Source organism: Cervus canadensis, chromosome 5 (assembly GCF_019320065.1).
Source record: "Cervus canadensis isolate Bull #8, Minnesota chromosome 5, ASM1932006v1, whole genome shotgun sequence".
In the NCBI taxonomy this organism is placed as follows: domain Eukaryota; kingdom Metazoa; phylum Chordata; class Mammalia; order Artiodactyla; family Cervidae; genus Cervus; species Cervus canadensis.
In genome coordinates this window covers 101,747,151-101,769,801 of record NC_057390.1, presented here as the reverse complement: position 1 = coordinate 101,769,801, position 22,651 = coordinate 101,747,151, and the positions used below count along the sequence as shown (strand labels likewise).

Below are 22,651 nucleotides of genomic sequence, written 5' to 3'. Positions count from 1 at the left end.
ACAGTGAAGCCAAGCCTGGGTGACAAGCACACCAAACAGACGTCACTTCTGCCCGCTCAAGAGACATGCTCTCAGAGCCCCTCTTGCCTCCACGGGCTCGCCCTCCGCCCGCCAGCCCCTGACACCTCTCCTCTCACCAACACCGTGTTCCCAGGGACACCATGTCTCTGTCCCTTCCTGTCTGCTCCTCATCCCAACCGCCATGGCCCAGCTCCAGCCCCCTACTCCCCAAGCTGCTCTTCCAAGCCCCCGAGTGCCCTGATGGTACTTCTCCCTCCAAACTGAAATGCTTTCCTTCCACCCCCACGACGCTCCATCACAGGCTCTCTTCCGTCCCAGCCCCTCTTTTCTTCAAAACAACACTACCAGTTCATCTTGTGGCTGAGTTTCCACCACAGACCCTGAAGTTTCCTCAGACCCTGAGTTTCCTCAGACCCTGAAGTTCCGCTGGCCACGTGCCACCCGCCAGCTTCCCCGGGCTCCGGGGCTCAGCCAGGCCTCCAGTTATCAAGCAGAAACCCTGGTTGTCATCCTTCACAACTCCACCCCCTTCCACCTCTATTTTGCCATCAAATCTTGCAGATTCTGCCTCTAAAATTTCTCTCCAAGCACTTCACTCCCAAACCTCTCCACTCTGACCACCCTCATCCAATTGCCACAACCACCTTCCAAACGGTCTGTCTGTCTCATCTCCATTCTCCCCACCTAAGGGCTCCAGTGCAGTCTGACTGAGACTCACCCCCACAGCCTCTCCAGCTCCTCTGGGTTCTCACGTCACCCGCTTCTCCACAGAACACACATCAGCCCCGTCTGCCTCTGTGCTTTTTCACCCAACTGCCTTCAGCTGTTCGGGGCCCAAGGTCTTTCACGTCGAGACCATCGCAAGCTCTCTCCGCCCTCTAGGAACACTGTCTCCTCCCTCTTCACCCCGCCTCTCACCCTTAAGGTTTCAGCCAAGATCTCTCCCTCCCTCCAGGAAGGCTCCCAGACACCAGACCTCCCTGCCCGACCTACCCACGCTGTAGTCACGTGATGGACACACCAGTCAGTGCTGGAGGCAGGGGCCATACCTGTCTCTACTGCCATCTCACGCCCAACCCCTAAAAAGCGAACTCCCCACACTGGCGTGCTGAGCAGAGGCAGGAGGGGAGGGCGGGCAGCAAGAGCTGGTGGACAGACTGCTAGATGACCGAGGGCAGAGGGGCTGGACACACAGGAAAGGGACGAGGTGGTGGTCCCTCAGACGCTGCTGCTCCGCCCCCGTGGTGAGAGTTCCGCAGGTAATCTGCCTGCACCCCTGCCTGGCGGGCTTCCCTCTCCTTCCGTGGGCTCCAGTCCCACTTCACCACCGCAGCCCCACCGTGCACACCTCCAGTCTCTGCTCTGTGCTTCCTCCTGGCCCTTCCCACCATGTAGTTCCTTATGTCCCCACCTTGGTGCCCCGTCTGCTGCCTGCCTCTCCACTTGCCCGTAGCTTAGAGGACAGACTCTCACCGCTGCTGCTCATCACTGTGGTTCCCAGCACCTAGAACACTGTCTGAACACTGGTCGAGCTAATGAAGCAGCTGGAGTGGTATGTGGATGAGTGACATGTGAGGACTGCATGACGTAAACATAGGGGAGAACACCGCACAGACAGGTGAGAGACTGCAACGCATGTCCGTGGGCTCCGGTGGAAGGTGTCAGTGCAGCATGAAACTGGGTGCGTGTGCACAGAGGTGACCTATGGCTGCAGCGGGGGTTAAAAGCAAGGCCCTGGGATGCCTGTCTGGGTTTAAACCCTAGCTCTGCCACTGAGACGGGTGGGCTGTATGTCTGGACACCAGCCTTCCCTGTGGCTCCATGTCTCATCGGCAAAGTGAGGCAACAGCAGGATGTGCTCTGTGGGAAGTTGTGATGATCTATCAAGATGTTAATGCACGTAACGGGCTGGGTCATGTCTAGCACACCTGCTCTCGTGTGCACATGGATCACAGGCCGTGGACTAGGAGACAGCGCAGGACATGGGCTGGTGGCAAGACTCACAGGTTGGTGGGGCTTAAGCAGAACATGGAGCTGTATGGGACAATGGGTCGGGGGCCGCTCCTCATCACGTCATCAGCTTCCACCTCCTTCTTTCCTTCTGCTTGGCTTTCCAGATCCACGTTACCACCTACAAGCACAAAGGCCACCAAGTTAGGGGTGCAACTCATAAACCCACACCATGCAGGTCACCCCTGGAAAATACCCTCCAAGCTCCAGCCCCACAGGCTCATGGATCCATCCAGGGAAGGGCATGAGGCCAAGAACACAGCTTCACATGAGGCCCTGTCTGATCACAGCCAGATCACCGCTGAGGTGGGTGATGCTGGGCTGAACCAGCTCTGAGGATCTGGCTGTCTGCTGCAAAGACCCAGAGACCCTTCCTCACCTCTCCCTCCACCAGGGTCTCTGGGGAGCAGCACCAAGCCTGGTGAGCGTCCCTGGCTGTGGACACCTCTGCCTCCCTGTGTGTGAGAGTGTTCAGTCGTGTCCAACTCTTTGCAAACCCATGGACTGTAACCTGCCAGGCCCCTCTATCCATGGGATTTCCTAGGCAAGAATACAGGAGTGGATTGCCATTTCCTATTCTAGGGGACCTTTCCAATCCAGGGATTAAACGCAAGTCTCTTGTGTCTCCTGCATTAGCAGGCGAATCCTTTACCACTGCGCCACCTGGGAAGCCCTCTGCCTCCCTAGGGGCCATTAATCTAGATGTTCTAAGAATGTCAGCCCCAGAGACCAGGGCCAGTAGGTTCTCCCATCCCAGTTCATGGCTCACACCTCAAGAAAAGGTATCCCGGGCTGCCCAATGAAAGCTGCCTCTGCCCTGCAGGCGGCTCAGACGGGGCCAGCAGGCAGCAAGGAGGGAGCCCGTCTGGCCTGCAGCCACAGAGCCCGCTGGTCAGGCCTGACCGCACAGGACGCTGACCCAGGGAGGACGTGGCACTGCCCTCGTCTGCCTCACCCCCGGCTCCCCCGTCCCTGAAGGGCATCCTCTGCACTCAGCACCCCTCTCTCCCTTGGCAGCCATAAACCAAACTCCCCAGGGTTAAAATGCTGTGACCACTGTGCTTTTTAAGTAGATTGTGCTCTTCGTGCAGTGTATGTTTCTCCCAGCAGTGCTTCATTTTTAACTATCCTAAGGTATGTTTCAATTTTTCAAGTAACGGTTCCTGAGACCCCAGGGGTACCAGGGAGACAGTGCAGTGACTCAGAGCCAATGCCCACCATCCACCTCACTTTTACTTCTTGGAAGAAGCATATAAGCAGAAATGAAGGTGATTCCCTCCAGTCTTCTTCCCCGACTGCTGGCCACTCTGAAGTCCTACAGAGAACGAATGGATGAGCCAGAGAAAACAACCTTGGGCTGAATGTGAAACCAGCTAGAGCCACAGCAGCGATAGTGCTTTGTGGACTGTCAGCTGCCACCACCCGGCACCATTCAATTCCTTGGCTGAAGGCATAAATTATATAGTATCATCTTCTAAGAAAGCAACTGGGCAATACTTATTTAAAGCCCTAAAACAATTATTTATTGATTTCATTTGTACAAAATTATCTCCTAAGGAAATCAAGCACACAAACATCTGTATTCACAAAGGTGTTTGTAATAAGTTCTTTTACAATAATAAAAACTATGAAACATATAACCACAGGAGATCAACTAAGTGTGCAACGTCTACAGGAAGCATCATACTATGAATATTAAAAAGCCCATACAAATAGTTTAAATGACAAAAGCTTATGATAAGGTTAAAAAAAAAAAAAAAGACAGGCTAACACTTGTATATACCAGATAGACTCAACTATGAAAAATAACATATACAGGGAGAGAAACACCACCAAAATAACAGGAACTGTTGTGGTCTCTGAAAGGCTTTCCAGTAACAATTTTAATTCTCTCCACTATACTTTTAACATTAAAATATTTTCTTCTGTGAGGGGCATGTATAACTTTTAAATTAAGAAAACATTTATAAATTTAAAACCACAGCTTTTCAGACTCTTCCAGAATAACAAGTAAGCAAACTGAAGGACAAGTAAACTGGGGGAAAGGAACCAATATACACTTAACGAAGTTGTTTTTTTCTGCTTAAAAGAAATGAAACAAAGATGTCAGAGCCTGGATGGAAATACTTCTCCTGAAATAAATTTACTATAACAACAACATAACTCATCAATAAATCAAAACAGACCAGGAAGACAAGGAGAGGATCAAAACAAGAGCTACAACCAACCAAGGAGATTCATTGTTGGAAACAGTTTATTTAAAAAAGAGACCTGACAGTAACAAAAAATTCATTGAAACAGAAGACAATCAAGCCAGATGACCAGATAAGGGTCATTGGAGGCATGGATAAAGAAAGGAACGGGATGTTCACTGAAAACAACCATGTGCGGGCTGGCCCAGGTGCTTCATCCCTCACGACAGCACTTACTGACGCGTGTTAGCGTCTCCAGCATCCAGATTAAGAACCTGAGGCTGAGCTGAAGAATCACCCTGTGGGGACAAGACCGACCAAGGCTGGGTAAGGCAGGGAAAGTGAGGCACCACAATAAACTGCTCCCTCCAGGGCCCTGAAGGGAGTCCAGACAGCAGTGCCCTGGGCTTCTGGGAAAGCACAGGTGAGTCGTCTCTGGCAACAACATCCCCCGTCTGGCCACAGAATCCCCACCAACCAAGATAGCTGTTGCCAACTTGAAGAGACCGTAAGCCTAATGTCCCAAGGCGTCCACCATGTAGAAAGAATTTCTGTCCTAGAGTTATGTACCATCCTCGGGAGAACTGAAAAAGCAGCCAAGCTATTCTTTTTCTATAGGGCTTAGTTATCTCATAAAGCCCGACTCAGAAAGGGTGCATTATGGTCAATTATATATGAACTCATATCAACAAACACAAAAAGAAGTGAGGTAGGTGAAAGACAGCAGAAACTAGTAATAGATGTATAATCCCCAAGGGACTTCAGATATAAGTACCTTTAGATGAGGACTGTAAAAGAACTAAAGAACTAAATATAAATATGCAAAGAAATAAAAAAATGAGTCTTTAAAAAATGAACAAGCAATAGAAGTCTATAAAATTGGCCCAGCATTTCCATGGCCTGTGACAGAGAGGCTTACAAAGAACTCAACCTCCTACTACAGACAATTATAAAAGCAGAACAAAAATGTGTAACTGCTTAAAGAACCAAGAAGCTATAATCCTTGGGAGACACCTGTGCCTGGGGGCCACTTTCTCATTTGTAGAAGTAGAAAGCAGCACCCCTACTGGGAGGAGGAGTGAAAGACTGGAGGTGAGGATGATGGAATATCCAAGAATAAGGGGCAAAATCCCAGAGGGGAGAGATGGAGAGAAAAGTGAGTCCCCCAGTCAGTCCCCACAACTCCCTGCTGGTCTCTGCTGTACTGGTGTAAGGCAAGGCTGGTCTCTACTGGGAGCAAAGGGTCTCAAGGCAGAGGCGAGGCTGAAGGCTTGATAGTGGGAACAAATGCAAACAGATTTAACTTTGCTATCATTTTGCATTCAGATTATTCTTGTTTTTATTAGTGTTGATGAAGAAAGTTCTTTTACAGAAAAAGTTGGAATAGTTGGAATAGAAAAAGTTGGAATAATTCAGAAAGCATGATGGAATTATAATTCATAACTGTACAATACCAAATAAAATCACAAATTTGGGTGACAATCATCAATGCCTACCAGCTCACTAGGGGAAAAACTGGTGGAGAACCTTACCCTGGATGGATCAGGCAAAATCCACTGATCAATCTTAATGCTGCCCAAAGGAAAACAGTAGATGCTATGTGACTCCTGACGGAATGTGAGAGGAAGCACATAACCACCTATGAAGCTTCCCTAGAGTTTTTTTACTCTGATTAGAATCAAGATCTGTGGTTCACAGACAAGGGTAATTTCACCTCCTAAGGAATACCTGGCAATGTCTACAGACTGTTTTTTTGTTTGTTTGTTTGTTTGTTTGTTTTGGTTGTCATAACTACAGTATGCTACTGGCATCTAGAAGGGAAAGGTCAGGGATGCAGCTGAACAGCTTAAAACACAAAAGACAGCCAACCACCAACAAAATTTCAATAGTGCCAAGGTTCAGAAGGCCTGTTTTAGATCTAATTACCAGATAACAGGAATCCTAAGGATAGAGAAATGTGCTACGGGACACCATGAGGCAATCAACCAAATCCAGAATGTTTAACAGGATAAATTCTACAGTATTTCAACAAATAAATGGCATGCATAAAATAATCACAGAGTAAAACAGACATAGACAGATTAAGCTAGGTCAAATGAGCAAATCTTGTTTGGATCCTGATTCAAACATACCAGCTGTAAAAAGCTATTTTTCAGATAACTGGTAAAATGTGAACTCAAGAAATCTGTATGCAGGTCAAGAAGCATCACTTAGAATAGAACATGGAACAACAGACTGGTTCTAAATTGGCAAAGGAGTATGTCAAAGCTATATATTGTCACCCTGTTTATTTAACTTATGTGCAGAGTACATCATGTGAAATGCCAGGCTGGATGAAGCACAAACTGGGATGAAGATTGCCAGGAGAAATATCAATAACCTCAGATATGCAGATGACACCCTTACGGCAGAAAGCAAGGAGGAATTGAAGAGCCTCTTGATGCAAGTGAAAGAGGAGACTGAAAAAGCTGACTTGAAACTCAACATTCAAAAGACTAAGATATGACATCCAGTCCCATCCCTTCATGGCAAACAGATGGGAAAACAATGGAAACAGTGATAGACTATTTTCTCGGGCTCCAAAATCACTGCAGATGGTGACTGCAGCCATGAAATTGAAAGATGCTTGCTCTTTGGGAGAAAAACTATGACCAGCCTAGATAGCATATTAAAAAGCAGAGACATTACTTTGTTGAGAAAGGTCAAAGCTAGTCAAAGCTATGGTTTTTCCAGTAGTCATGTATGGATGTCAGAGTTGGACCATAAAGAAAGCTGAGCACTGAAGAACTGATGCTTTTGAACTGTGGTGTTGGAGAAGACTCTTGAGAGTCCCTTGGACTGCAAGGAGATCAAACCAGTCAATCCTAAAGGTAATCAGTCTTGAATATTCATTGGAAGGACTGATGCCGAAGCTGAAGTTCCAATACTTTGGTCACCTGATACAAAGAACTGACTCAATGGAAAATACTCTGATGCTGGGAAAGATCGAAGGCAGGAAGAGAAGGAGACGACAGAGGATGAGATGGTTGGATGGCATCACTGACTTGATGGACATGAGTTTGAGCAAGCTCTGGGAGTTGATGACGGACAGGGAAGCCCGGCGTGCTGCAGTCCATGGGGTCACAAAGAGTCAGACACGACTGAACTGAAAAAATTATTATCAACTTTGTAGGTGTAATAAAGCTATTGTGATTGTTAAATCCTTCATTATTAGAGATGCTTACAGACACAGTTAAACCTAAGGTGATTAAAAGAAAAAAAAGGAGATACACAAGTGAAACACAACTGGCAAAAACGTGGATTATTACTTTGAGGGTTCGTGACAGCAAATGGGGCTTCGTTATACTTGTGTCTCTACTTTCAGTGTTTTAATTTTCCATAATAAAAAGGTTTTTATGTAAGCAGCCAAAGAAAGAAGACAGAGGAACACAGAGGAACAACTTGTACTAATGATTAACTTCTCAACAGAAAACAGCAGGAAGCAGGAGACAGTGGAACAGTCTCAAAAGGCTGAGAGGAAATAACTAACCAACCAGAATTTCATACAAATTGAAACTACTTTTACAAACAATTCGAAAAGATGTTTCAGGCAAACTGAGAGAAATAGTGGGAAAGGAGTATGACGAGGCTATATATTATCATCCTGTTTATTTAGCTTATATGTAGAGTTCATTATTGTTTAGTTGCTCAGCCATATCTGGCCCTCTGGGACCCCATGGACTGCAGCACACTGGGCTTCCGTGTCCTTCACTATCTCCCAGAGTTTGCTCAAACTCATGTCTATTGAGTCAATGATGCCATCCAACCATCTCATCCTCTGTTGCCCCCTTCTCCTCCTGCCCTCAATCTTTCCAAGCATCAGGGTCTTCTCCAATGAGTAGGCACTTCACATCAGGTAACCAAAGTATTGGAGCTTCAGCTTCAGTATCAATCCTTCCAGTGAATATTCAGGGTGGATTTCCTTTAAGATTGACTGGTTTGAATACATCATGCAAAATGCTGGGCTGGATGAACCACAAGCTGGAATCAAGACTGCCCAGAGAAGTTATTGATAATCTCAGATATGCAGATGATACCACTCTAAAGGCAGAAAGCAAAGAGGAACTAAAGAGCCTCTTGATGAGGGTAAAAGAGGAGAGTGAAAAAGCTGGCTTAAAACTAAACATTCAAAAAACTAAGATCACGGCTTCTGGTCCCTTCACTTCATGGCAAATAGAAGAGGGGGAAAGTAGAAGCAGTAACAGATTTTATTTTCTTTGGCTCCAAAATCACTGTGGACAGTGACTGCAGTCATGAAATTAAAAGACACTTACTCCTTGGAAGGAAAGTTATGGCAAATCTAGACAGTGTATTAAAAAGCAAAGACATCACTTTGCTGACAAAGGTCCATACAGTCAAAGCTATGATTTTTCTAGTAGTCAGGTATGGATGTGAAAGAAGACTGAGCGCCAAAGAACTGATACTTTCAAATTGTGGTGCTGGAGAAGGCCTGAGAGTCCCTTGGACTGCAAGGAGATTGAACCAGTCAATCTTAAAGGAAATCAACCCTGAATATTCACTGGAAGGACTGATGCTGAGGCTAAAGCTAAAATACTCTGGCCACCTGATGCAAACAGCCGATTCATTGGAAAAGACCTTGATGCTGGGAAAGACGGAGAGCAGGAAGAAAAGGGAGCAACAGAAGATGAGATGGTTGGATGACATTATTGACTCAATGGACATAAGTTTGAGCAAACTCCAGGAGATAGTGAAGGACAAGGAAGTCTGGCATGCTGCAGTCCATGAGGTCACAGAAAGTCGGACAAGACTGAGCAACTGAACAGCAACAACCACCACCATCCAAGGGCTCAGTTGCTCAGTTGTGTCCAACTTTTTGCAGCCCCATGGAGTGTGACCTGCTAGGCTCCTTTGCCCATGGGATTTTCCAGGCAAGAATATTGGAGAGAATTGCTATTTCCTACTCCAGGGGATCTTCCCAACCCAGGGATTGAAGCTGCATTTCTTACATTGGCAGGCGGATTCTTTACCACTAGTGGCATCTAGGAAGCCCTTCACTGCCATGAGATCTTAGTAAAAGATATTAGAAAAAAAAGTTCTTCATGCAGAAGGCAAAAAAAAGCCAAATGGATGACCTGAAATACAAAGAGTGATAAAATACAAGAAAAAATAATGAAATCAACAGAAAAATTTTAAAGAAATCTCTGTTATTTGCAAATTCAAAACTGAACTTATAAATAACTAATGAATCAAATCATAATGAAACTTGGAAAAGATTTAGAAGTAAAAAATATGATGTTTCATAACTTGTAAAATACAACTAAAGTAATTCTTAGAGTGATAGTTAAAGCCTTAAACACCCTAGCAAAGTAGGAAAGCTTGTGTCACAGCTGAGTACTCAACTAATAAGTGGGGAAAGAGATTACAATAAAGACAAAGAAAGCAGAAGAAGAAATAATAAATAGGGACAAAATGACACAGAAAAAGATACAATAAAAAGGTAAGAACGCCAAAGTTGAAACTTTAGTAGCCTATGAACTGAACTGAACTGAACTGAGGGGGAAAAAAAGAGTTTATCAAGAGAAGGAGAGAAGGAGTGAAGAAAGAAGGGAGGAAGGGAGTGAAGGATAGAAAGAAGAAAATGAAAAAAGAAAATTAGAAATGTAATGTGGCCATAACTACAAATCCAGCAGAAACTAAAAAGAGGCTGGTTCCTGTTGATACTGGCAGACAGTCATACTCAAATTTAAATTTCTCTCTACACGCTCCATAACCCATATGGTTGATAAGGAGAGGTGATAAAATCATCCCCAGTGCATGCCTCCAGCATACAGGAAATAAGGAAACTACAAACCTGAATTTACATGTCAGTGGGAAAGCAAATTTTGACCTGAAGAATCAGGCAGGGACTGTGTGGAGAAGGGAGAGTGAGGTGGGTCCTAGTGATGCTGAACACAGAAACATCAACTGGTTCACCCACAGGAAAAAAGCCCCACACCACCCCTTCCCTGCCCAGGCAGGGAAACACTGAGAACAGGTTTGAGACCCGCTAGGTCAGGGTGTTGCTTCTGGAGCTTGAAAGGAAGGGCCTGAGAGTACACAGCGCTGTGGGTGGCAAACCTGAGATGACAATGAGAGATGCGGGTTCAGTGGCTCAGTGATGGAAGGAAAGAAGAAACAAGTGTCCGAGATCCAGGGTCCTCCAGAGAAGATCTAGAATTAGAATAGATAAACACCCTCCACTAGATACCACTGAAAAAGAAAATGGGTCTCATGGTACTAACATAAGAAGGTGTTCTTGAACTAGAAACCAACTAAGCTGCCTAAACCTCTCCCCTACTCTTCCCAAAATCACATGTAATTTTTGGTCCAAGAAATTGTAATATACTTCCTCATTATCAGAAAAATGAACCCAACATCCATACAAAGTTTCTACATAAGAACACAGAAAATGAGGATGAAAATCTTTCAGGTAATAAAAATACTCCACAAAAAAAAAAAAAAAAAAAACTGCAAAGCAGACAAAAACTTTCCAACATGAACTAAAGATAATTAAACAAACAGTTGTTGATAAGAAAAAGCACCACAAATCAAATTCAAAAGCTCAAAATAAAAACGTGTGGACAACTGGGTGATATGAAATGAGAGCTAAGCAAACTTAGGAGAGAAACTGAAAAAGAAGACAAAATCATCTAAGAAATAAAGTTACAGAGAAAAAACAAAATCATCTCAGAAATTATGAGGAGATAACAGATAAGTCCAAGGGAAAATGCATATGACTGAAATTACAGCAAGGGAAAAGGAATTTCAGAGTGAAATGAGCCAAGAGAAAAAATATGAAATAAGGAATGAGTTTTAAGATGGGTAAAAGAGAAATTCATACAGAAGACAAGCAAAGGAGAGTCAACATTTAAATAACTGGAATGTCTGAAAAACAAAAATAAAACAATGTAATATAACTAACTTTTAAAACTGTAGTCCCAGAAATTTTTCCTGAAATGAAAGAACATCTGTCAACTGATTTTTGACAAAAGTACCAAAGTAATTCTACTGAAAGGACTGCCTTTTCAACAAATGGTAGGGGAACAAATGGACATCAGTGGTGGGTAATAAGAACCTCAACCCTTTCTTACCTCACGCCATATGTAAAAATTAACTCAAAGACTTCAGCTTTCAGAAAGATGGAATAGGAGTACCTTCTTTCATTCATCCTCTGAGCACAACTAAAAACCCTGGACATCATATATAAGGCAAACCTAGAAGATTCTGAAAGGTGGAGAGAAGAAGGCAGACTTGCTGGGATCTTGGAACCTGAAGAACAATACAACAGGTTTTCTTTTCTGGGTTTTCTTTTAAGCTTCATATATCCTTGGTTCTAGAGAAGCCAACAACCCAGAAGTGCCAATAGGAAAGATTTTTAAAGCTCTCTCTAGTAACAGGACCAAGAAAGGTACAGCCTAACCAGGTGGGAAACTTACAGCCAAAACCACTCTACTAACACCACAGAAAGAAAAAAAAGACTGCAGCCCTACCTCCACTAGTATTAACGAGCGGAGGTCAGGGGGAGCCTAGGCCTCCACCCTCACCAGTCTATAGTGAGGTACCCCGAAACCATCGCTGAGGTGGCAGTAGAGAGAGCCAAGGGGGTCTCAAGAGAGCCAAGTGAGCCAAGTGTGAAGGCGGGAACTTTCACACCCACCCTGTGGTAATAATAAAACTTCCAGATCATGCAATGTCAGAAAACATTACTCAAGTAAGCCTTGACTTCAATTCCAGAGGTAAAAAGGATCCCCTTCCCTTTATTGGCTAGAGTGCATCTTTGTGAAAAAGCAGTACTTCTACCACCACTCAGAAGTAACGAGATCAACCCTTACTGTGTCAGTAGAGGCCATACTGGGAGCCAAACAAAGCCTCCCCTGTCTCTCAGACAAGATGGCATCAGTGGAGGCCCAGGGGTAACTAGAATTCCCAGTGCAGCCCAGCTGGGACAAGGAGCCCACTCCCACTAGGTGTCAATGAAGGCTGGGTGAGGAACTTGCATTTCACCCTACTTGTCAATAATGGGGCAGTTCCCCAACCCTCTCCCTGCTGAAGGGTCGTCACAGCAGGCCAATAAAAACAAAAGATTTAAATAACACTCAGAGGCTCGTATACTACCAAAATGTCTAGGTTTCAATCAAAAAATCACTTGTCATACCAAGAACCAGGAAAATCTCAATTTGAATGAGAAAAGACAATCAATAAACACCAAGATAACACAGATGTTAAAGCATCCATCATAAAAATGCTTCAACAGATGTAAAAATACACTCAAAACAAATGAGAAAAAAAAAACCTCAGCAAAGAAACAGAAGATATACAGAACCAAACATACATTTTAGAAGTGAAAAATATAGTAACTGAAAGTAAAAACTTAATAGATGGGCTCACAGCAGAATGGAGGGCACAAATTAAAGAACTAGCGAACTGGAAGACAGAACAATCAATAGAAATTACTCAATCTGAGCAACAGAGAAAAAAACAGACTGAAAAAAGTAAACCAAGTCTCAGGGACCTTTGGGACTATAACAAAAGATCTACCATTCATGTCAACAGAGTCCTGGAAAGAAAAGAGTAAGAGGGCAGAGCTGAAGACGTATTCAAAGACATATGGATGAAAAATTTCCAAAATGGGCAAAAACCTACAAATTTAAGAAGCTGAGTGAATCCCAAACAGGATAAACCTAAAGAAATTCATGCCAAAATACATAATAATCAAACTTCTGAAATATAAAGAAAAAAAATCTTGAAAGCAGCGAGAGAGAAACAACATCTTACCTATAGGAAGAAAACAATTCGAATGACAGTGGATTTCTCATCAGAAACCATGGAGGTCAGAAGGATGAGGCACACGTTTTTTCAAGTGCTGAAAAAAAAAGAACTGTCAACCCAGAATTCTATACCCAGTGAAAATATCCTTCAGGAATGAAAGGAAAATCAAGACATTCTCAGATGAAGGAAAACTAAGAGAATTTTCACCTGGAGAACTACCCTAAAAGAATGACTAAGGAAGGTCCTCCAAACAGAAAGTAAGCTATGAAAGAAGAAATATTGGAATATCAGGAAGGAAGAAATAAAGAACAATAGAAAGAGTAAAAATACAGCACACTTTCCTTTTCCTCTTGAGTTTTCTAAATTACATTTGACAGTGAAGCAAAAATTGTAACATACATTGATGTACATAAATATATGTGTAATTATACATGGGGAGGAAAAAGAAAGGCAAAATTTCTATACTTCATTCCAACTGATAAAAGGACAACCCTAGTGGATTGAGACAAGTTATATATATGTAATACTTAGAGGAACCATCAAAAAACCAATACAAACAGACACATTCAAAAATACTATAGATAAATCAAAATGGAATTCTAAAATATATACAAGTAACTCACATGAAAGCAGGAAAAAGAAACCAGAGAAATAAAAAATAGAAAGAATAAACAATATGCAACAGCATATGTAAGCTATAATATATATAATTACATTAAACATAAACTGTCTAAATATGCCTCCCCCAAAGAAAGAACTGACAGAGTGGATGAAAAATATGACCCAACAATACACTGTCTACAAGAAATTTAACTTAAAATATAAATATATAGCTAGTTTAAAAGTAAAAAGATGAAAAAGATATATAACTTATGTGGAAATATTAAATTAAAAAACAAGAGTGGATATATTTATATCAGATAAAGTAGATATCAAAGCAAAGAAATTCATCAGGTACAGAAAGACATATTACACAATGATAAAAGGGTCAAGTTTTTCAAGAAGACAAAATTCTAACTGTGTATGGACTCAACAACAGAGCTGGAAAATACATGAAGCAAAAACTGTAAAACTAAACAGAGAAATGGTTATCTGATCTGGAAATTTTTAAACTAAACTGAATGAAAATGTAAAGACGACATATCAAAATCTGTGAGATGCAGCTAAAGCAATACTAAGACGAAAATTTACAACACTAAATGTTTACATTAGAAAAGAGGAAAATACTTATGTCGATCTAAGTTCCCACCCCAGGATACTAATAAAGAACAAAATAAACCCAAAGTACACAGAAAGAATAAAATAATAGGGAGGAGAAACTGAATGCAATTGGAAAAAGAAAAACAACATAGAAAAATAAATGAAATAAGAATCCATTTCTGGGACTTCCCTGGTGGTCTAGTGGCTAAGATTCCAAGCTCCAAATGCGTGGGGCCCAAGTTTGATCCTTGGGCAGGGAACTAGATGCCAAGTGCCACAACTAAGATCCAGTGCACCCAAATAAAAAAGTATATTTAAAAAAAAGAATCCATTTCTTTGAAAAGGTCAATAGAATAGGAAAATTTTAGTAAGACTAACAAAAAAGAGGCAAGACACAAAGTACCAATGTCGAGAATGAGACAACAGCTGTCACTACAGATCATGATGACGTCAAAAGATAAGGGAATACTACAAACAACTACTGGAGAAGGAAATGGCAACCCATTCCAGTATTCTCGCCCGGAAAATCCCATGGACAGAGGAGCCTGTCGGGCTATAGTCCATGGGCTTACAAAGAGTCAGACGTGACTGAGTGACTAACACTTGACTAACACAAACAACTATACATACATAAAATTCATAACTTAAACAAAATGGGCCAATTCCTTCAAAGGCACAAACTAATGCCACTCACCCAATATGATTAGATAACAGAGCCCTATTAAGGGTAATTTTTAAATTCTAATAGAGAAATGTTTCATCAGCAAATTTCTCCCAACATTTAAAGAGTTTAATTTAAATTTCTCCCAACTCCACACAATCTCCTCCAAAAAAATAATAAAAAATATTGTCCAATTCATTTTAAGAATTGTGTTATTCTGATACCAAAATCAGAAAGGAGTACAAAAAAGAAAACTATAGAGCAATATCTCTCATAAATACAAAGGCCAAACTCTCTAACAAAATACTATCAAACAGAAATCAGCAATATATAAAGTAATTATACACAAGTTTATCCCAGGGATGCAAGGCAGGTCAATACTTGAAAATCAATCAATGCAAACTACCATATTACAGAAGAAAAACCACACGATCACATCAACTGAGGCAGAAACTTGGAAAAAATTCAACACTTTAATATAAAAACTTAGGGGAAAAAAGAGATAGAGGGGAATTTCCTCAACTTGAAAGAACATCTTAAAAACAAGAGACCTACAACGGATATTATACTAGAGGTGAGAGGTTGAGGGCTCCCCCCTCCCACAAGATGGGAACAAGCACTGGAGGCGACATCCAGCGGCGTGAGGGAAGAGGGGAAACAAAAGGCATATATCTCAGAAAGTAAAAAACAAAGCTGTTCATTTGCAGGGTTCTTGATTCCTTACATAGTAAATATTCAGTCCATCCTAAAGGAAATCAGTCCTGAATATTCATTGGAAGGACTGATGCTGAAGCTGAAACTCCAATACTTTGGTCACCTGATGTAAAGAACTGACTCACTAGAAAAGACCCTGATGCTGGGAAAGACTGAGGGCAGGAGGAGAAGGGGATGACAGAGGATGAGATGGTTGGATGACATCACCGACTCAGTGGACATGAGTTTGAGTAAGTTCTGGGAGTTGGTGATGGACAGGGAAGCCTGGTGTGCTGCAATGGGGTCGCAAAGAGTTGGACACGACTGAGTGACTGATCTGAAGTGAAGGAAACACTAAGGGGAAATACAAAATAAAATTTCATAATTCTTGTAAAGTCTGGTGAAAAGGAAAACACCAAACATCAGAATCTATAGGACACAATTAAATTAGTAATCAGAGGAAAATTCACAACCCTAAATAACCATACAATAAAAACTGAAGACTAAAATAAACTAAGCCTCCAGCTGAAGAAGGTAGAAAAGAATGACAAAGTAAAACAAAGTGGCAGTAGGAGGAAAATAATGAGAATAAAATTAGAAAAAAAATGATTAAAAACATAATATTAATAGAACTAATAAAGACGCTGGTTCTGTTTATAAAAATCCACAAAATTTATAAACTACTATTTTAACCAAGAAAAAGGAGAAAATACAAAATATACAGGATAAAAAGTAAGAAGGGGGAAAAAGAACACTGAACCAGAGGTAACTGTTTTAAAAACTTAAGCCACTTCTTTGTATCCATGTAAATACACTGGAAAACCTAAAATAAAAGGATCATTTCTAAGGAAATTATAATTTACCAAACTGATCTTAGGAGATAAAAAAAAAAAAGTTTAAATGGACCAATGTCTATTCAGAGGCAGATAAATTATCAAAGGACTGTCCAACAACAAAAACCAAACCCAGATGACTTCACAAAGGAATCATACTAAATCTTTAAAGACCAAGTAATCCTAATGCTACTTAAACTATCCCAGAAAAGAAATAGAATCAAACATTCTAATTGTTTTATGGATCAATCATAGGTATATTCACAGAACATCTCCTCCAGTAAAATTTCTCAACAGATCACCTCTTATTTTTATTGTTGTTGTTTAGTCGCTAAGTTGTGTCAAACTCTTTTGTGACCCCATGAACTGTAGGCTGCCAGGCACTTCTGTCCATTATTGGGTTGGCCAAAAAGTAAAATCAATGGAAAAACTCAAATAAACTTTCTGGCCAACCCAATATAATACTCACACTTCAGGAGAATATATGTATCTCTCATTACAATGTTGTTGAGGTTTTCTCGACTGATGTTTATGTAGGAAAAATGTATAAATCCCCAGAATGCAAAACATTTTCTTTTAATGTGGGGAAAAACCCTCAAGCATGATTCCAAAGTCAGTTGGTTAGCTATCAGAATCACGTGTGGATGTTTGGGAAAAGTGTGCTTTTCACTGAAGGAGGTGTCCAGAGCTACTGCTTGTTAACAGCTGTTTCAACTGTTGTCATCAGGAAACAATGTATTAAAAGTTTTATGTACTAATATGATAGTTTCTGGAGAAGGCAATGGCAACCCACTCCAGTAGTCTTGCCTGAAGAATCGCGTGGACGGAGGAGCCTGGTGGGCTACAGTCCATGGGGTCGCTAAGAGTCGGACATGACTGAGCGACTTCAGTTTCACTTTTCACTTTCATGCATTGGAGAAGGAAATGGCAACCCATTCCAGTATTCTTGCCTGGATAATCCCAGGGACGGGGGAGCCTGGTGGGCTGCCGTCTATGGGGTCGCACAGAGTTGGACACGACTGACGTGACTTAGCAGCAGCAGCAGCATGATAGTTTCTACTTCTCAGTGATTAACTGTGCTTGAGTTATATTTTGAGAAATTGGTTGGGGATTTTGAATACAACCAATTATAATACATTACAGTTTTTATAGTACATTAAATTTTTCCCACTTAAAATAATGGGAAATTGGACTCCCAGTACAACATTTGACTTTTAGGAATGGATTAGTGAGGTTAAGCAAGAAATAACTATATAGCATTAACACCAAAACCTTATGACACTTGAAAATAATATAGGAAAGTTACAGAACACATCTCAATACCAATCCAAAACTCCCCCATAAAGCACAAACAAAACCCAACATCACATAAAAAATAATTATGATAACCTAATGTAGTTTTTTGTAAGATTGCAAAGACAGTTCAAGATCTGAAAGCTTTTTACTGTAAATCCCCATATGTAAGCAGAAAATATATGATCTCTATGGATGCTGAAAAGGCCTTCAACAAAATTCAACATCTATTTCAGATAAAAAGATACTTACTGAAATAGAAATTAATGAATACTATAACATGACTTTATACACACACACACACACACACACCTCTCAAGCCCAAAACTATAATCTTACTCAGGTAGGCAGAAACAAGGTAAGGGGACCCACTAACTCCAATGTTAGTGTATTAGCTGGTGCAATCAGGCAGGAAGAAAGAAAGAAAAAGGAAGGAAGGAAAACCTAAGATTTATAAAGGAATAGTTAGAACTGTATTGCAAAGTTTTATATAATATACTTGGGGAAAAAAAGACAATCAATGCTAAAACTAATGAACAATTTGAGGATTCAGGAAAGTAGTAGGACACAAAATTAACATATAAAAGTCAATAGCTTAAAATTCTGCTTCTAGCAGAAGTAATAATAGGGACCAAATTAACCCTCCCATGAGTAACAATCAAAAACACCAAACATTAAGAAAATGAAAAGACAAGCCACAAACTGGGAAAAAATATTTGTAAACCACATATCTGATAAAAAGTCTTGTACTAAAATTATACAAAGAACTCTAAAAATTCAACAATTAGAAAACAAACAACCTAATTAAAAAGTAGGCAAAAAGTCTGTTTTCAGACCACAGTGAAGTAAACTAGAAATTGATAACAGAAGGATAATTCTCAAAGCACACAAAAATTAAATAGCATACTTCTAGATAACATATGAGTCAAAGAATAAATTCCAAGAGAAACTGTAAGATATTTATAACTAAATGAAAATGAAAACACAATTTTAATAAAGTTTGTTGAATAGAAGGAAATTTATAGCACTGAACACATACTTTAGAAAATAAAGATCCAAAGTCAATAATTTAGCTTCCACCTTAGGAAACTAGAAAAGAAGAGGAACCTTAATCCAAAGGAAGCAGAAGAAAAGAAATAAAGAGAATTAGAGCAGAAATCAATGAAACTGAAAGAAGCAGAGAATATTAATGAACCCAAAAGCTGGTTCCTTGATTAACACTGATAAACCTCTAGCCAGGCTAAGATAAAAGAGGGAAAACAAAAATTTCTAACATCGGAAATAAGAGAGGAGACATCACTGCTGATCCCATGGACATTAAAAGGATAATAAATTAATACTGTGAACAACTCTATGCCCACAAATTTTATAAACTATGTGAAATGAGCCAATTCCTTGGAAGGATACAATCTGCCAAAACTCACACAAGAAAAAATAGATGATTTAAATACGTTTATAGCTATTAAAGTGAAAGATAGAATCAATAATTGCCTTCTAAAACAGAAAGCACCAGGCCCAGATGGGTTCACTGGTGAAGTCTACAAAATACCTAAGAAAGAAATCATAGCCATTCTCTACAATCTCTTTCAGAAGACAGAAGCAAATCTGAATAAATTCTAGGGGGCCAGCATTTTACCCTAATACTAAAACCAGTCAAGACATCACAAGGAAACTACACACCACTATCTCCCATGAATACAGATTAAAAATTCTCAAACAAAACATTAGCAAATCAAATCCAAAAAAAAGTATAAAAAGAATTATATACCATAACCAAGTGGGATTAATCCCAGGTATGAGAGACTGTCCAAGAATCAAAAATCAATTAATATAATCCATCATATCAACAAACTGAAAAAGAAAAATCATATGCACATATCAACAGGTACAAAGAAAAAAAAAAGGTATTTGACAAATCCAATACCTATTCATCATAAAAACTCTCAGTAAATTGGAATAGGGGGAATTTCCTCAACTTTATAAAGAATATGTACCAAAAACTCTACAGCTAGCATCATGCTTAATGGTGAGAAACTCAAAGCTGTCTTACAAAGATCACATACAAGGAAAAGATGTCCCCTCTCACCAATCCTTTTCAACACCATACTGGAAGTCCTTGCTAATGCAATAAGGCAAAAAAAAAAAAAAAAGAAAAAGTTTATAGATTGGTAAGACTGAAAAAAAAAAACAAAAAACCTGTATTTGTTAGTAGATGACTTGATCATTTATTTAGAAAATCTGAAAGAATCAAAAAAATTCCTGGAACTAATAACTGATGTAGCAAGGTTTCAGGATACAAGGTTAACATGCAAAGTCAACTGTTTTCCTATATACCAACAATGAACAAGTGAAATTTAAAATTAAAACACAACACTATGCACATTAGCATCCCCTCAAATGAAATATTTAAGTATAAATCTAACAAAATACGTACAAGTTTTCCCCTATGAGGAAAACTATAAACTCCAATGAATTAAATAAAAGAGCTAAATAAATGGAGAGGCATTCCTTGTTCATGGATGGAAGGATTCAACATTGTCAAGCTGTCAGTTCTTTCCAGCTTGATCTATAGATTCAAGGCAATCTCAATAAAAATCCCAACAAGCTGTTTCATGGATATCAGCAAAGTGATTCTAGAGTTTTATAAGGTGATGTAAAAGACTCAGAATAGCCAACAGTTTAATATCAAAGAAGACCAAAGTTAGAGGATCAGCATTACCCAACTTCAAGACTCACTACACAGCTATGGTCATCAAAACAGTGTGGTCCTCATGAAAGAATGAGCAAACAGATCAGCAGAATAGAAAAGAGAGTTCAGAAATAGACTCCCACAAATTACAGTCAATACAATGGAACAAAGCCTCTTCAATAAACGGTGCTGGAACAACTGGACATCCACACGCAAGATTTAAAAAAAAAAGAATATAGAGAGATTTTCCACCCTTCACAAAAATTAACCCAAAATGGCTCATAGGCCTAAACACGAAATGCAAAGTTATAACAATCATGTCTGACTCTTTGCAGCCCCATGAACTGCAGCATGCCAAACTTCCCTGTTCCTAGTCTCTCAGTCATGTCCAACTCCCTGCGACCCATGGACTGGAGCCCACCAGGTTCCTCTGTCCATGGGGATTCTCCAGGCAAGAATACTGAAAGGGTTGTCATTCCCTTCTCCAGGGGATCTTCCCAACCCAGGGATCAAACCCAGGTCTCCCACATTGCAGGCGGATTCTTTATCATCTGAGCCACCAGGGAAGCCCAAGAATACTGGAGTGGGTAGCTCGTCCCTTCTCCAGGTGATCTTCCCGACCCAAGAATCGAACTGGGGTCTCCTACATTGCAGGCAGATTCTTTACCAGTTGAGCTACCAAGGAAAGATTGAGGGCAAGAGGAGAAGGGGGCAACAGAGGATGAGATGATTGGATGGCATCACTGACTCAGCAGACATGAGTTTCAGCAAACTCCAGGAGATAGTGAAGGACAGGCTTCCCATGGACTGCAGACTTCATGATCTCCTGGAGTCAGTAATGCCATCCAAGCATCTCATCCTCTGTTGCCCCCTTGCCCTCTTGCCCTCAATCTTTCCTAGCATCAGGATATTTTCCAATAACACTCCGAGGAGATAATTAACAACTTCTGCTCTGTGAAAGACATCAACAGAATGAGAAGACAAGCAACAAATTGAGAGAAAATGTTTGCAAAAGACACATCAGATAAAAGACTGTTATTAAAAATACACAAAGAACTCCTAAAACTCAACAATAAAAATAACTACCTGAATAAAATACGGGCAAAAGACCTTAACAGACATCTCACAAAAGAAGATATACAGAGGGTAAATAAGCATATGAAGATGTTCCACAGCAAATGATATCAAGAAAATGAAAATTAACACAATCTGATACCACTGCACACCAATTAGAATGGCCAAATTCTGGAACATTAGCAACACCAAATGCTGTCAAAATGTGGAGCAACAAAAATTATCATTCACTGCTGGTGGGAATGCAAAATGGTACAGCCAGTTTTGTGATTTCTTTAAAACTAAATATATTCTTGCCATGTGAACCAACCATTGTTCTCTTTAGTACTTACCCAAAGGAGCTGAAAATTTATGTCCACACAAAAATGTGCACACAAATGTTTATAGCAGCTTTATTCATATTGCCAAAATTTGGAGGCAGCCAAGATGTTCTCAAGTAGTTGAATGGATAAACTAAGGTGCATCCAGATAATGGAAAGCTGAAATGAAGTGAAAGTCGCTCAGTCATGTCCGACTCTTTGCGACCCCGTGGACTATACAGTCCATGGGATTCTCCAGGCCAGAATACTGGAGTGGGAAGCCATTCCCTTCTCCAGGGGATGTACCCAACCTAGGGTTGAACCCAGGTCTCCCACATTGCAGGCAGATTCTTCACCAGCTAAGTCACCAGGGAAGCCCTGGATAATAACATAATGGAATGTTCTTCAGCACTAAAAAAAAAAAAAAAATGAGCTATCAAGCCATGAAAAGACATAGAGAAACCTTAAATTGCATGTTGGTAAGTGAAAGAAGTCGATCTGAAGAGGCTACACATTGTATTATTCCAACTATATGACATTCTGGAAAAGGCAAAACAATGAGGACAATGAAAAGATCAGTGGTGGGAGTCACGGAGGGATGGATAGGCAGAGTACAGAGAATTTTTAGGATACTGAAAATATTCTGTCTCATGTTACAATGATGGATATATATTATTACACATTTGTCCAAACCCACAGAATGTACAATACCAAGAGTGAACTCTAATATAACCTATAGACTTTGAGTGATTATGATGTGTCAATGTAGGTTCATCTTTGGTTAAAAAAAAAAAAAAAAGGCACCATTCTGATGAGTAATAGGGAGGCTATTGCATGTGTGGGGGCAGAGAGTATCTGGAAATCTTGGTACCTTCCTC

The 22,651-nt window shown here is 40.6% G+C and overlaps 1 protein-coding gene across 9 annotated transcripts in view; it reads right to left on the bottom strand.

Annotated features, from left to right (window-relative positions):
* CACNA1B (calcium voltage-gated channel subunit alpha1 B) overlaps positions 1 to 22,651 on the bottom strand; it is a 205,581-nt gene that overhangs the window by 55,857 nt on the left and 127,073 nt on the right. For all 9 annotated transcript variants that reach the window (XM_043470327.1, XM_043470320.1, XM_043470322.1 and 6 more), the window contains one exon: positions 2,026 to 2,152. In XM_043470327.1, coding sequence (XP_043326262.1) covers positions 2,026 to 2,152 — 127 coding nt within the window. The remainder of the gene's footprint in view (positions 1 to 2,025; positions 2,153 to 22,651) is intronic.